Below are 16126 nucleotides of genomic sequence, written 5' to 3' on the forward strand. Positions count from 1 at the left end.
CAGCACATCTGTCTGCTCTCACATTCAAGCTGGGCTCCTCCTCTCCTGGGCCGTGGTGAGCGAGCCTCACACCAGGTGAGAGAAGCTCTTCCTCACTCTGTCAGGACCCTCTCACCATGCCACTGCCTCTGGGGGACTCTGTCCTCAGACACAAGGTCATGGGAAGGGTGTCATCCTCAGGGCCTCCTGGTGACCACTCTCTGGAACCCAGAGCACTGCTGAGGCTGATGGACCCTGGGCTGGAGTGCCTGGGGAGACCTGGTGGCCACCCAGCTGCACTTGGTCAGGGCCACTGGACCACACCCTCTTCTCCTCCTGGAGTCTCTTATGTTCCCTGCAGCAGGACCATGCTCTGTGGGATGAGATCTGGGTCCCCAGGAATGGTGCCTGAAACTGGATAAGGGACTTGGGGTCCCCGAGTCAGGGGTGTCCCAGGATGAAGAGCACTCAGCCCTTCTTGGGATGGTTCCTGGGGTGTAGGGTTGAGGGCAGGCCCTTCTCCGCTCCCCAGCCCAAGTGGCCGCCAGGATCTGCCCAGATGATGCTACTTACAGTGATGGAAGACAGTTTTGGCTGTCCAGGGTATGGGCCCGGCACAGGGTGGACATGGCACAGCACATGGCATGACGTCACACGAGGGCAGGATATCACAGGGTGGTGTGATGTCACATGGAGGGGTGGTGTCCCAAGATGATGTGGTGTCCCACAGAGAGGTGAGGGACCCAGGAGTGAGGGGAGACGATGAGAGAAGGCCAGGCAAGATGAAATGATGAATGACGAATGCCTTAGAGCCGCGCCGCCCTCTCACCCACCCACGGCCAAAGGCGTCCAATGAGCTGACCAAAACCCACCTGCTACGCCGTCCTGTCCCGGTACTCACCCTCTGCCACTCTGTCATGCCAGGAGCCCCAGGCACTCCACTCCAGCAGGAGCCTGCCAGACACAAAACTGAGTCTTGGGGACCTACCCACCCTCCCCTCCTGGTCCCTAAGAGGGCTGGAGCTCTCTGGGTGAACAGAGGTCCTGCTAGGAGCAGCCTTAGTGAGGGGATGCCATACACACCCGGGGCCCCGCCCTCCTTCACCTCCTCAGCAGCCTCTTGCTCAAAGGATTCCCACATGAGCTACACGCACATGAAGGCCTCTCCCAGCCCCCACCTCAAGCCCCACTCACAGCAAGAGCTCACTCATCAGCCACTTGGTTGCCATCAGCAGGGCAGAGATTGGCTGGAGTCGGGGAGAGAAAGGACACACCTTTTGCAGCAGGTCCAAGGGGAGAGCACTTGCTCCTCTCAGCTGCCCTTGGACCAGATCGGCGGCTGCCTCAGCACCCTCCTGACCGACACCCCCTCCCCTCCTTGCAGAGGAAGCATCACAAAGCTGACTTAGGTGGGCATTGCCTTTGTGGGTCAGACATCTCTGGCAGGGTTAGAAGTGGCTTTCCATAAGGCTGGTCAAGTCTCACCCTGATGGGCTTGTTCACCAAGGATCCCTGAAGATTTTTGTGGAGCACTGGGCATTGAGGTGGGGGACAGACACTGTCTCTAAATAAAATATATAAAAAAGGCTGGGGACGTAGCTCAGTGGGTAAGGACCCTTGGGTCCAATCCCTGGTAGCAAAAGGGGGAAAAATAAAGAGTTAGCCCTGGGGCCTGATGGCTTGCAGCTGGGTGGGAAGTGTCCAGGTGACCTCTTTGGAGGACAAGGCAGAGGATGTACATGTGGGGGAGAGAAGGTCACTCACGCTGACCAGGGGCTGGGCTGCGCTGTGGTGGTGATCCGGAAGCTTGCACATGGCCTGGTAGTCATACATAGTCACCCTGAAAATCAGAACCAAGGTGGACTGAGGCCAAGAACCCCTGCCACGCCCTGCCCCTGCTGGGGGTGGGGTGGGATGGGCATCGTCGTAGAAGAGCTTGCGTTCACCAGGATCCATGACGGTGCCTGAGTTAGGACAGCAGACATGGACTGGGCATGTTCTGAAACGCTGCCTTTGCACTTTAAATGGCTGCAAGAAAAGAGCAGCCCGTGGCTTGCTCCTTTAGCTGGATGGCTTTCCCTCTAGTGCTGAGCTGGGGATGGAGGGTCCCTCCTAGGAATGTCCACGTGGCCATATCCCCCTCTCTGCCTCATGTTGAGCCCCTGGATCCTGAAAAATTCCTTCTGGGACTCTTTGGAGCTGTCACTGAGGGTTTTGGAGTTCAGGTGCCGAGATCTGGCTGGTTTGCTGAATATCGGCTCTGTGCCCCACTTACTGGTTGAACACCCCCATGTTGAGCAGCTGGGTCATGACAGCGCCGTCCACCTCCCCCAGAAATCTTCCCGTCTGTGAGGGAGAGAGAGAGAGAGAGAGAGAGAGAGAGGAGAGAAAGAGAGCAAGCAGATGAGCAAGCCCACTGAGCCACATCCCCAGCCCTAGTTTGTATTTTATTTATTTAGAGACAGGGCCTCACTGAATTGCCTAGTGCATCGCTGTTGCTGAGGCTGGCTTTGAACTCAGGATCCTCCTGCCTCAGCCTCCCAAGCTGCTGGGATTACAGGAATCTGCCACCGGACCCAGCTTGTCATTCATTTCTGGACTCCATAGACACAGCCTACCCTGACCCTGGTCCTCTCAGAGCTGCCCCCTTTACCCTGACTGTGCCCTCTCCCAGTCCCCAGTGTGCTGCCAGAACAGTCTCCTCAGACACAACCTGGGTTTTGTCACACTCTCCATTATCTAGGAAGGAAAGAAGGGAGGGAGGGATCCTCCCCTCTCCTCTCCCTCTCTCCTTTCAAATCAACCGTGTCTGGGGGGCACCCATGATGGTGGCCCCGCAGCACCCCCCAGGGCAGCAAAGCCCCGGGGCTTTAGTTGAGAAGCCAGGCTTGCCCCTGACCTCCAAACCCACCCCCAGTGCCTGGCTCCAGCCTTCTCTGGCCTCTGGATTCTGCTCTTCTCAGCATGGCAGGGTGGAAAGAGCTTGGTGGCTGGCCTTGGATTTGATTGGAATTCAGGTTTAGACTGGGAATAATGTGTGCCATACGGTGGCTCACAGTGAGTGGCAGCTGTCATTACATGAACGTGGGTGTGCCCAATGGGCCGTTCGTTGTCTCTGCCTCAATTACCCTTTCTCAGTCCTCTTATCAAGGAATTTTCCTTCTCTTCCTCCTCTGAGAAGCACTTCAGCAACATGTGGCTGCATGTCCTAGTTCTGTTGTCACCCTGCCTGGGGTATATCCGGTCGTCTTAGGCCTCCATTGCATGGAAAACTGTTCGGGGTCAGGGTCCATGTCTCTCAGTTCCCCACGGTGCCTGGTACCTGGGCACAGTGTGGAACTTGGGCAGGGAAGGGAGGTGGGAGCCTGAGCCCATGGCCACATCAGGTTCTTGGCAGAGTGCTTTCTTGGCTCATGGGCCTGGCTGGCCTTCCCAGGCCTTTGTGAGGGGAGCACTTCCATGGGGTCACACTTTGGCTGGAGGTGACAGGAGATGGCTTGGAGGAGAAAACTGGGTCAACTGAAGGAGGGGCGAGAAGTGAGGAGGAGAGCAGGCCAGGCCGTGGCAGGACCCCCTTCACACCTAGAGTCCCTGCTTCTGTGGAATTTCCTCCATAGCCAGCACACTCTATGAAACACCTAGAACAGTGACAGGTGTTATGGCTTCCGATACCAGGAAACTCCACCCTGGCACAGATGGAGGGGCTCGGGCCTGGCTGACCTCAAGGAGAGCCAGTACTGTCCAGGAACCCAGGCAGGGCCTGCGCTGCATAGCTGGGGAGCCTCCGGTAACCCTTCTTAAGGAACAAGATTAATTGGAAACAAAGGTCAGTGGGAATGCAGGGCTCCTGTGCACCAGCTCAGCAGAGAAATTCTCTTCCAAATAAGAGTTGCTGCTGCCATATTGGATGACAACCTCAGGGATGCTCCCTTAATGTTTAGCCTGCAAATGGGCCCACTTTGAAAACTGGGATAAGGTCAGGGAATGTCATTTTGTAAATTGGAAATAAATAAGAAAATATAGCCCTTGCATCCTACAGCCAGCCAGCCTGCTTGCCTGCCTTTCTTCCTTCCTTCCCTCCTTCCTTCCTTTCTTCTTCCCCTCTTTTTCTTTATTCTCTTTATTTTCTTTCTTTTTCTTTTTTTGGTACTGGGTATTGAAGCCAGGGTGCTCTCCCACTGAGCTACTGTTCCAGCCATTTAATTTTTTTTTTTTTTAAATTTTGGGACAGGGTCTCATTAAGTTACCCTGGCTGGTCTTGAACTTGCAATCCTCCTGCCTCAGCCTCCCAAATTGGGGAGACTACAGGTATGTGCTGCCATACCCAGTTTCTATGGTATTCTTTGTTTGGAAATAACTCACTTATAAAATTAACATGTAATGATACAAGCCACTAAAAATGAATGCCAAAATCATGATCTCAGAAACTGACAGGTTAATGACAGAAGCAAACAGGAGAAAAACTAGAGCTGGAGGCAAAGACTTGCCTGAGCTCTGCTGTCTCTTGGCCTGAATGCCTGACCACCTTTCAGTCACAAGATGCTTACTCATTAGGAGGGTACAATGCAAAAATGAAAGAAATGGACAATAACCAAGAGCACAGACCAGTTTGGACAGACAAGGGCACATTCGCTGTCATAGAGTACAGCTGATGACCAGTGCCTCTGGTGGTGGTATAAACAAGTGAGTGTCCTTTTGTTCAGATTAGGAAGCCTGACGGGGACAGGCATCACTGAAGAGGAAGTGGATAAAGCAGGGGACAGCAGAGAGGAATCAAGGGAGTTCCAGGCCAGGGACAAACACATGGGAAGGCAAGAGGCATCCAAATCCTGCTGCTCTTCAAGATCCAGCAGTAAGGCCAGCTGAAGTTCTTCCTGATCCCTCCAGCTTGAGTGTCCTCTCAGCTGGGTTTGCTCTTTTCTACTCTAGTTATTGTGTATGCATCGAACCTCCATCACTGGACAGCAAGATCCTAGGGGCAGAGACCCACCTCTGACCTCCCTCCCCAGCCTGCAGGGGCTTTATGTTTATTATCCATATTTGCTGAAGGAATGAGAGGGAATGAATGAATGACCTGAGTCTCCTGCTTCCTGGGACAGGGTAGTGGGGTGGAGACCAGGCTCCTGATGAGGCTGGCCAAAATTACTACAAGCCTATCTTAGTCTCTTTCCTAATTCTAGCCTTATTCATCAGTAACCAGTTGTTCAAACATTTTTTTCTGAGAAGCCAGGTCTCTGACCAATGTATCCTGGACATTGGAAAAAATGTATCCACCTCTGCAAATAAACAATTCTGTTTCCCAGAATATGTCATTCAGCAGAAGGTGTCCATTTTCTTCTCCTTATTTAGTAAGGTAGCCTGACTTTCAATGCTAGCTATGTGCTCAGCTAAAAGAACTACATTTCCCAGAAGCCCCTGCACTGAGGTCTGGCCAATGGAACATGAGCAGTCACAAGAAGGACTTCCGGAATCCACTTAAAGGGAGAGGACTCCGCAGAGAGGCACCGCCCCCCCACTGACCCAACCCCCCAGTTATACTCCCCTTTGTCTGGGAAATGGACTAGAAGACAGTACCTTCCCTAGCAATGTTGTCCTCTTGAGGGTGGGGACAGCTGGGGACTCCAGGAAGCCATGCTAGGAGCTTCATTGAGTCTTCTGAGAAGAATCAACCAGTGCTTTGCCTAAGCCACTGCAGTGGGGACGCTATTCTTGACTGCGGAACACACTTCCTAACTGGTGGTCTCTTTTCATTTTTGTTGGAGTGAATTAGTGCCACTTCAACTTTGGGTACCTTGCAATTCAGGACTTTGGGTGGAATATGGAGCTGCACCCACAGCACAACCCTGTAGAGGGGTCTGGCTGCCCAGTGGTGTCTCTTTCCCGGGGGGTAACACATGCATAAGTCATAGTCCACGGGCTGATGCATCTAAAGGGCCTGGGGCTCCCTGAGTTTAAGTCTGCAGTGAGTCTGGGAGGGAGGCTGGGAGGGAGGTGAGGTCCTTTGAGGTACCACCCAGGAACCTGGAGCAGGAAGCAGATGGACTCTAGGCAGCAAAGAAGCAGAACTAATTAGATTCCTGCTGGTTGGGTGGTTGCCCCTGGACCTGGGCTAATCTCCCTGTCGTGTGAGGCTGTTGCTCATATGTCCCCTGTCCCCAGGGAGAAAGGGTAGTCTCAACTCTAGTGATAGAATGGAAAAAATGCCACATGTCCTCCTTATACCCAGGACAGCCTCAGTTTCTTCTTCAAAAATGGGGACAAGTATCCTCTTAAGGGGTGTGAGGGTCAGATGTGTCACCGCATGTGAAACTACTGTGCCTGGCTTCCACAGGGATTATTGTCCTTCACTCCCTTCCTCACCTGGCAGCTGAGCTGAGCTTTAGAGTCCCTTGATAACTGCCTTGGGTCACCAGAGAGCCTGCCTCTGCCTAGTCGGGAGGTTGCAGGGTTTTACTTCTGAAGCACTCAGTGGGGCAGGGCCATTTGGGAAGCTGGGGGTAGGGGGGCGTGTGGGGGCTGGTGCTGAGTACAGGGGAGCCCCAAAGACTCAGAGGCGGTGGGGGGGGACTGTGGAACAGGGAAGGAGAGGGGGAGCCCAGGCCCAGGACAGGCACATCTGTGGTGGCAGAAGGTGCCAGGGAGGGAAGGAGGACAGCACAGTGCCTCTGAGAATTCAGGTCCCTCAGAGGAAGGTGCTGGAATGAAGCATCCCATTGTCTAGACTTTGTTGCCCTGTGAGGACCATTTTGAAAGCTCTGTGGATGAGTGTTGTTCGCAAACAAATGATAGGAATCTGAGTCTCCAGGCCCCGGTGACAGATCGCTGGAAGCATCATGATGCTTCACAGAGCCCCTGGCACTCCCCTGGCCCAGTCATGTGCCTCTGTCTCTAGACTCCAAATTGAGGGCTATAATCCTGTCAGTCCTGGTCCTTTAAAAAAAGAATGAGCCCTGAGCCTGGAGAGGCCTACTGATAGCTGGCCTGGAACTCCACCAGGAACAGGAGAGAGCCTCAAGTCACTCCCCTGGGCTGGTCGGCAGACTGCAGATGGCTGCCCTGGGATAGGAGCACCCAGGATGAGGAAGGGCTAGGCAGGACTTTAGGAAGGACTTTTGCGCCTAACGCAGCAACAGGCTTAGCTCCCCAAGCCCTTGATGCACCTTGGCAGGGACAAGGAGCAGCCTGAAACTCCTGGCACATTACCCAGCCAGGAAGGCAGGAGCAGCCAGCCGAAAAGCCCCAGCCACAGCAGCTCGCAGCTGCCTGGGCACTGCTTCTGAAATCTAATCCCGCTCCGAATCACTCCCTGGTGAGCTCCTTAAAGCACAGATTGCCTGAACAAGTCCCTGGGTCTGGGGTGGGGCCCTCAGGCAAGCTCCCAGCCACTGATGCACTGTCTTCCAACCGTGCTCAGAGTTCCAGGGATAAGCGGGGAGGAATGGGGAGGAGGGGGTGAATTGAGGAGGGGCTTGTTTGTGTTTGGGGGTAGGGGCAGGTTTGGTAGGGGGTAGGAGTCTGTGGTGGAAGATTCTGAAATGGTTCACAGTGACCCCAGCTTCCTGGTAGTCGCGCCTGTACATGAGGTTCAGTGTACCCTGGACTTAGCAACTGACTTCTAGCTAATGGAAGATGGGAAAGTGATGAGATGTCATCTCTGAGATCATGTTTCAAAGGCCAGTGGCTCCTCTGTTGCAACCCCCCCCCCCCATCAGGCTCATCCACTCGCTGCTCTGAATAAAGGGGCTGCTCTGTGGTGTAAGCTGCCCTGTGGAGGGACTTGCATGGCCCGGAGCTGAGAGGGCTTCAGGCTAACAACCTTGGGGGAACAGCAGCTGTGCAAGTGAGCTGAGGTGTCTCTGCCCCTGCCAGCGTCTCTTGAGGTGGGCCCCAGGGTTGGGCAGTGTCCTCTTCAGAGCCGAGCTGGGAGGTCCCTGCAGCCTTTAGATCCGGGGTTGGCCTATGAGGGCCCAAGGGGCAAACTTGGCTCACTGCTGGCTTATGTGGGTCCTTGATCTAAGAATGGTTTATTTTCAATGGTTCTTAAAAAATCAAAAGATTAATAACATTTCATGACACATGGAAATTATGTGAAATTTGAATTTCAGTGTCTAGGATAAGATTTTATTGGAACAACGCCACATTCATTTGTTACGTGCCGCCTGTGGCTGCTGTCTCCCTGCACAAGCGGAGCTAAGTGGTCCCCAAACGTGAACGATCTGTCCCTTTACAGAGAACATCGCTGGTCGAGCACAGTCTCTGTGACGTGGCCCTCCTCTCCTTGCCACCCTTCCATCCCAATGTCCCAGCTTGGCTTCACCCTCTGAAACTCTTTAGGCCCAGGCTTGATCCTCGGGCCCTCGAAAGCCAGTACCACAGAACCTACACGGCCGCTCTGGATTGCCCAGGCAGCAGGGAGCAGAACATGAATGACTGAGGGCATCAGATGGTCCCAAGCCTTGTTCTAACCACTTGGTTTCGACTTCTGTCACCACCCATTTTTCTGTCAGAGCAAGTGGGAAATACTAAGATGGACTGGTGCTCAGGCTAGGGAAGAGCCCCGTGGCCAAAAAGAGGCATGAAAAAGAAAAGGGGAAAGAAGGGCAGGCAGAGGGGTGGCCAGGGGACCTCAGTGGCTAATGAGCAGCAGGGGTCCTGCGAAGCATCCCTATCATGGGCCCAGCCCCACCCCAGCCAGGGGAAAGCCAAGGAAACCACATTTCTCTCTACTACTCTTGCTGCTGAAGGCCATTTAAAAACTATCCTTAAGGAATCAGATTCCACGACCCTTGGGCTTCTCCTCTTCCTCAGTTGCCACTTTTCTCAGTCTCCTTCGGATGTTCTGGCTCTGGTTCCTGCCATATCCTGACACCTTCTTTGGGCTTAAGCCCCCTTCCAGTGGGGCCAGACCGCTGCCTCGAGGGGCAGAGAGATGGCCTCAGCCCTAACCCGGGTCAGCAACATCTCCAATTCCTGCAGCTCTGCCAGTACCCAGCACCCAGAGTCAGGCTCAAGAGGACCATAGTCATTACCCTGATTTTTCTGAGGGGGAAACTGAGGCACAGATAATGGAAGTTGCTTGCCCAAATCATGTTTTGAATAAGTGGCAAACCCCGTGCTGAACCAAACACCATATCCCTTCCACTGAGGTTCAGTTAGAGGCCATTTGGATACTTCTGGGCTTGGTACAAGGAAATACTTCAGGTGAATATATTCAGATTTGGTTCAGGTTTGAATAGGCTTCTTTTTCAGTTTGATTCCTGAATAAATAAATATTTAATATGGGGACCCAATTTGGGGCTCAGCAAATATGCCTTTGTGAACGCATGCAGGGTCCAGGGAGTGGTCCACGGCCACAGGGAGGATTGAGGGGTGCAAGACAGGCTGTTGGGCAAGAAAAGATCACGCCCATTTCCTTGCTTCCCCTGTAACAAATTAAGGGTCGGTTTGATGTCTAGAATAGAATTTTCTAGAAAGGAAGTCCAGAAAGGAGAAGAATGCAGGGTGGGGAGGCCCAGTCCTTCTGGGGCCATGGTGGTGGAAAGGGTGGAGGAGGGATGGGGGATTGAGATGGTGAGCAGAGGGCTGCTTAGAACTGTGGATGGATGACCCTCAGAAAACACGGTGCATGGGCTGGGGTGTGGGTCCGTGGTCGAGCGCTCACCTAGCACGTGTGAGGCCCTGGGTTTGATCCTCATCGCCTCATAAAAAATAAACAAATAAAATAAAGATACTGTGTCCATCTACAACTAAAAAAAGAAAACATGGTGCAGTGCCGCCCGGCAGGCCCCGAGGGGTTTATTTATGAGCTGTCTCATCCCTGTGTGGTGGCAACACTTTCCCTCCTAACCAATGGAGGCCAGGTAAGCTACAGATGAAATAAAGAAGTAATATTTGCTCTGACCACCTGAGTGGGAAGTGTTCCAAGGGTTGTAATCTCACTGTGTTGACTCTGGGCTCAGGAGAACCGTGCCCTTCAGACCCTACACCCCAGTTCCCTCAGAGGCAGGGTCCATAGCCCTCTCTTGGGCTGAGGCGACTACTCGTGGTCTTGATTCTTCCTCCTGCCCTTTCTCCCCAGGTCTAGCTCCCCAGCAACCCACCTCCTGCGACCTCTCCGAGATCAGAATGAAGCCATTGTTGTCCACGACGAAGCAGTCCAGGTCCTGGGGGCAGTCCGGAAGGGAGGTCATGGCCGACCCTGCCACAGACCTCCTCCTCCTGCCCGTCCTTCGGGTTTGGGAAGGCTGGCTTTGGTGTTGGATGAAAAGATTACCCCTTTGAAGCCCAGCACTGCCGGGAAGGAAGGAGGGCACTCGGGACCGAGGGAAGCCAGCCCATGGAGGGCACCTGGGGAGGGCCACAGCTCCCACCCCACCCTCTTCACCTGGGAAGAACTTACACTGTCCCTGCAGCTCTTTGGGCATGGCTCACCCATAGCACTGCACTGGAAGGAAGAAGAGAAACTGCGAGTGGCAAACAGCTGTGTGTGTGTGTGTGTGTGTGTGTGTGTGTTGTACATATGTGGTGGGTGTGCGTGTGTGTGTGCATGGTAGGTATGTTTGTGAATATTGTATATGGTTCATTTGTGGTGTGTGGCTATATGGGGAGAGGTAGAAGTGTCTAAAGGATACTTGTGTGTGTGTGCATGTGTGTGTGCATGTCTATGTATGGTGTTTATTGTGAGGTGTGTGTATACAGTACGTGTGTTATGTGGAGGGTCTACGTGTGTGTGTGTATATGAGCATGCTGTGTGTGGTATACGTGTGCTATGTATGCATCGTATGTGTGTCTGTACAATACCGTGTGTGTGTGTGTGGCATGTGTGTTGTATATGGAGGGTGTACGTTTGGCATGTGTGGGGTGTGTGAGAGCATGCATGTGTGGTATACATGTGGTGCATGCTGTGTGTGGTGTGTTTATTGCATGTAGAGGGTCTACGAGTGGTGTGTGTGTGGTGCGTAGGACGGTGTGTGTGTGGTAAGTGTGTGTGTGGTAGGTGTGTGTGAGGTAGGTGTGTGTGTGTGGTAGGTGTGTGTGTGTGGTGCGTAGGATGGTGTGTGTGTGGTAGGTGTGTGTGTGTGGTAGGTGTGTGTGTGTGGTTGGTGTGTGTGTGGTAGGTGTGTGTGGTAGGTGTGTGTGTGTGGTCGGTGTGTGTGTGGTAGGTGTGTGTGTGTGGTAGGTGTGTGTGTGTTTGGTAGGTGTGTGTGCGTTGTAGGTGTGTGTGTGGTAGGTGTGTGTGTGGTAGGTGTGTGTGTGTGGTAGGTGTGTGTGTGTTTGGTAGGTGTGTGTGCGTGGTAGGTGTGTGTGTGGTAGGTGTGTGTGAGGTAGGTGTGTGTGTGTGGTAGGTGTGTGTGGTAGGTGTGTGTGTGTGGTAGGTGTGTGTGTGTGGTCGGTGTGTGTGTGGTAGGTGTGTGTGTGTGGTAGGTGTGTGTGTGTGGTAGGTGTGTGTGTGTGGTCGGTGTGTGTGTGGTAGGTGTGTGTGTGTAGTAGGTGTGTGTGTGTTTGGTAGGTGTGTGTGCGTTGTAGGTGTGTGTGTGGTAGGTGTGTGTGTGGTAGGTGTGTGTGTGTGGTAGGTGTGTGTGTGTTTGGTAGGTGTGTGTGCGTGGTAGGTGTGTGTGTGGTAGGTGTGTGTGAGGTAGGTGTGTGTGTGTGGTAGGTGTGTGTGTGTGGTGCGTAGGATGGTGTGTGTGTGGTAGGTGTGTGTGTGTGGTAGGTGTGTGTGTGTGGTCGGTGTGTGTGTGGTAGGTGTGTGTGTGTGGTAGGTGTGTGTGTGTTTGGTAGGTGTGTGTGCGTGGTAGGTGTGTGTGTGGTAGGTGTGTGTGTGGTAGGTGCGTGTGTGTGGTAGGTGTGTGTGTGTTTGGTAGGTATGTGTGTGTGGTAGGTGTGTGTGTGGTAGGTGTGTGTGTGTGTGGTGGTGTGTGTGGTGGTGTGTGCGTGGTAGGTGTGTGTGTGGTAGGTGTGTGTGTGGTAGGTGTGTGTGTGTGGTAGGTGTGTGTGTGTGGTAGGTGTGTGTGTGTTTGGTAGGTGTGTGTGCGTGGTAGGTGTGTGTGTGGTAGGTGTGTGTGCGTGGTAGGTGTGTGTGTGGTAGGTGTGTGTGTGGTAGGTGTGTGTGTGGTAGGTGTGTGTGTGTGGTAGGTGTGTGTGTGTTTGGTAGGTGTGTGTGTGGTAGGTGTGTGTGTGTGGTAGGTGTGTGTGTGTTTGGTAGGTGTGTGTGCGTGGTAGGTGTGTGTGTGGTAGGTGTGTGTGTGGTAGGTGTGTGTGTGTGGTAGGTGTGTGTGTGTTTGGTAGGTGTGTGTGTGTGGTAGGTGTGTGTGTGGTAGGTGTGTGGCACTGAGAAGCAGACCCTTGCTGGCTGGCAGCTGCCCAGGCCAGCGGGCAGGCTCTTCTAAGGTGGCCTTGGCCCCTGCAGCCCACAGGCCTCCTGTGCTTGGTGAGGGGAGAGGGTTGGTGGCATTGCTGGAAGCCTCCTGGGATGGCTCCATGTGGCCCTGGGTCCCTGGGTGGCTCTCCCCAAACTTGCCCAAGGTGGGCCACAGTAGCCAGTAAGTGGGGAGAAGAGGAGCCTCACACAGGAGGAATGGGTAAAGGCCGACTGGGGAGCCCAGAGAGGCTGAGGCCAGGTGCTCTGTGGGGCAGAGGGGAGGGCAGGTGGAGAGCAAGGCCAGCAGGCATCTGGCTTCTCAGGGGCCTAGACAGCAGTGGTTCTGGGCCTTGGAAGGGAGGAGGACAGCGCAGGGTGGGCAGGGCTGTGAGGCTCTGGGGCAGCAGAGGTGCCATGGTCTGCACTGGGAGAGAGCACTGGGGTGAGGAGGGACCAGAGGTGGAGGCCTGGCCTGCACATGGGGGAGCCACAGGGAGCAGAGAAGGAAGTATCCAGGAGACACCCCATGGTGGCTGAGGAAGGGTCCAGGTGGCAGGTGAGAAGCAGAGCCCTGCCTCACGGGAAAGCTTGTTGTGTCTTCTGTCCCTGACCTGGCCAGGAGCGGTCACCTACCTGCTCTGTGGCTGCCCAGAACTGGCGCTGGAGGAATTCCACCTTCATTTGGATTCCCACCGCTGCAGGGAGGCAGGAAGAAGGAGGGCAAGGCCAGGGGGTTGTTTTTGGGGAGGGGGTGTTGGGAGGGAAGAGAGAGTGAGAGAAAAAAATAGAATCAAGTTAGAGAAGACGCATCAGCAGGAACTGAGGGGGGGGGGGGATAGCACCCGGGCAGGCAGGGAACGGATGGAGGGCTGAGTCAGACGGCAGAGTGTGAATCTGAGGCTCTTGGGGAGTGGGAGGGGTGGGGGGAGAAAAGAAGACAGGCTGGCAGTGTCTATCTTCCCATGGGAAGAACAATACCAGAATATGTCCCAAGAGGAGAGAGACGAGGCTCCAAGAGACCAGAGAACAGTAGGGACAGACTTGTCCTCACGTCCCTGGGAACTTTACCCCCCCCTTCTCACAGATGGAACAACGGAGGCCAGAGAGACCAAGCCCATTGTGCAAGATCAGGAGACCCAATGCGGCAAAGTGAGACTAGAATTCACGTCCATTCTATGTTGGGCACCTGACAAGGTTACTTAGATCTTACTCCTGGTTTGACAACCTCTTACATCTAATTCCTGCTCAGAATTTTCACCATATTGGATAAAAACTCTCCTTGCAGAAAATCCTGATCAGATTTACCCAGATCTGCAGGCAGTTCCCAGGAAACCAGAGATGCTGTCAGTGCACAAATATTACTCCTTTGATGACACCTTGTACTGGGGCCACCCCTGTCTCTTTGATTCCCAAGCAGGCTTGGAGAACCCAAGCAGCTGCTCACACAGTCAGAGAAATCCAGGACAAAGAGCTCCAGGAAAACTTGGGGCCAAAGAATAGACAGAAAAGTCAGGTTCTACTGAACAGAAAAAGAATTTAAAAAGTAGGACAACTTCTTGGTGTCTGGCATAACAATATAAAAATGACTTGGGTGCTTAGGATGCGTCAGACACTTTACAGGCATAAGCTTCTTTAATCCCTCCAGCAGACCTGGACTGTTACTCTGACTTTCCAAGCAGAGGAAACAGAGGTTTTTGCAGCAGTTATATCACTTGCCTGGGTCACCCAGCTAGAAAAGGACAGAACCAGGGCTCTAACCTGGGTCTGTCTCTAAGTTGGTTTTTTTTTTTTTTTTTTTTGATATCAGGGATTGAACCCAGGGACACTTAACTACTGAGTCATATCCCCAGCCTTTTAAAAATATTTTATTTAGAGACAGGGTCTCACTAAATTGCTTAGGGCCTTGCTCAGTTGCTGAGGCTGGCCTCAAACTCACAATCAGCCTCCCAAGCTGCTGGAATTACAGGCGGGCACCACCGTGCCCAGCTGTCCCTCGGGTTCTTGACCTCCCTACTCTCAGCACCTGGATTCCAGTCCTGAAGACCGGGCTGCAGAGAACAGGCAAGCCTCTCTTCCACTCTGAGCTTTGTATTTCTCCTTTGTAAAGTGCACACGGATCTGGGTTCTCAACCATTATGCCACAAGCATGAGAAATTCTCAAGTGAACCCGGTGGCCATGGGAGAGATTTTCCATCACCATCACCCTGAGTTCCTCAGTACCCAGGTGGCTCTTCCACAATGCACTAGAGTTCCAGTACTGCACAAGGTGCAGAGTTGCCTCAGTTTGATCTTCAGTCTGGAAAGAGTCCAGAGGAATATGATGATGGGGTGGGGGAGAGGCCAGGGAAAGGTCAAGGGGCCAGAGTTCTAGGCTGAATTTTCCAGGCTTGTGATCTCTGGATTTGTTTCTCCAGGTGTAAAATGAGTCATGATTATTGTTACCCTAGAAAAGCAGAATGAGATCAAGAGAGATGATGGGTGAGTCCTCTATTCCAGACTGGAGCCTCGTTCTTCAAACTTCAGTGTGCATCAGAATCACCTGGAAGGTTTGCCATGCCCCATCTCAGAGTTGTCATTTGGGAGGTCTGGGGTCAGGGGGCGCTTGAGAATTTGCATTTCTAGAGTGTTCCCAGGTGATGCGGCACTGCAGCTCCTGCGACTATATTTTGGGAACTATATTTTGTTCAGAAGCATCCTTGTGTAATGGGGCTTTCTAAGATGATGGAGGTGCTGTCCCAAACGGGAGACAAGCTGCATTCCTAAGAACTTGAAATGTGTCTAGTGAGACCGAGGACGTGAATTTTTAAAATGTTATTTAATTTTAATTTATGTCTATGTAAGAAGCCACATGAAGTTGATGGCCATCTTGTTGGACAATGTGGTGCCAGAGCTAATCTGAATTTGCAGATGAAGAAACCAATGTCCCGAGAGGCCCCTCTGCTCCCTTGAATCCCAGGCAGTCTTGTGGCCGCTCCTGGCTAGCCAACTTGGACGGGTCCTGTGATGTGGGAGCATCTGAGTTCTTTAGGGACTTCTTTGTTGCTTCAAGGTCCAGGTGGCTGACAGGACTGGGCATGAAGGGATGGGGGACCCACTTGTTGGCTCATGGCAATGACAAAGGACGCAGATGGGGTACACCCCAGCAGGTGAGGGATGCTTGGGCCCTCCTGCCACTCACATGTCTCCCTAAGGCTGCAGCCCTCCCTCTCCTCTTGATGTTCGTTTGCACAGATTTCTTTCTCCTGTAGAAACAGGCTGAGTGAAAGATGATGACCCTTCCACACGTTGTCAGAGGGGAATTGTACCAATGCTTAAAACAAGGAAGCATATTTGACCCCATCCTTGACTCCGTGGTCAAAGAGGTCGCGGATTATTCCTGGAATGAGACTCTGCCTTTATCCCCAGGTGGCTCAGGGCCAAGTCTTGCGGAATCACGAGGTTTCTGAGCTGAAAGAAGTTGTATGACTTTAACACAAGGAGCCTGGAGAAGGTGGGGGCCAATTCTTCCCAAATGAAGGTCAGGTTTTGAGGGTTCATGGGCAGAAATGTGGGGAATGGAGCACAGAGCAGGTTCTCCCCACCAGGTTCCATCTCCTGAGCCGGACCATCAGCTCCAAAGCAAGCTCTGTGTCCTTGGCACCTGGGAAACCTTCACAAAATTCAGGACATTCCAACTGCCTCCTGACATGTTGTCTCCCCCCGGGTCACCCATGGGCATTTCAACCTTGACATGCTCAGAAACAAACTCCGGGCTTTCCTTCCAAGCCCTGGTCCTCCTTGGGACTT

At 53.1% G+C, this 16126-nt stretch overlaps 1 protein-coding gene across 1 annotated transcript in view; it reads right to left on the reverse strand.

The window, feature by feature from the left end:
* The window catches only part of Cacna2d4 (calcium voltage-gated channel auxiliary subunit alpha2delta 4), a 108430-nt gene that overhangs the window by 5245 nt on the left and 87059 nt on the right, over positions 1 to 16126 (reverse strand). Inside the window, exons 27-34 of the mRNA XM_046459834.2 lie at positions 12974 to 13035; positions 10379 to 10423; positions 10080 to 10142; positions 2255 to 2325; positions 1744 to 1819; positions 1174 to 1226; positions 881 to 933; positions 553 to 573 (exon numbers count right to left, since the gene is read on the reverse strand). Of these exons, the coding sequence (XP_046315790.2) occupies positions 553 to 573; positions 881 to 933; positions 1174 to 1226; positions 1744 to 1819; positions 2255 to 2325; positions 10080 to 10142; positions 10379 to 10423; positions 12974 to 13035 (444 nt within the window). The remainder of the gene's footprint in view (positions 1 to 552; positions 574 to 880; positions 934 to 1173; positions 1227 to 1743; positions 1820 to 2254; positions 2326 to 10079; positions 10143 to 10378; positions 10424 to 12973; positions 13036 to 16126) is intronic.

Source organism: Marmota monax, unplaced genomic scaffold (genome assembly GCF_021218885.2).
Source record: "Marmota monax isolate L192 unplaced genomic scaffold, Marmota_monax_Labrador192_F-V1.1 WCK01_AAM20220418_F8-fsc00163, whole genome shotgun sequence".
NCBI lineage: Eukaryota > Metazoa > Chordata > Mammalia > Rodentia > Sciuridae > Marmota > Marmota monax.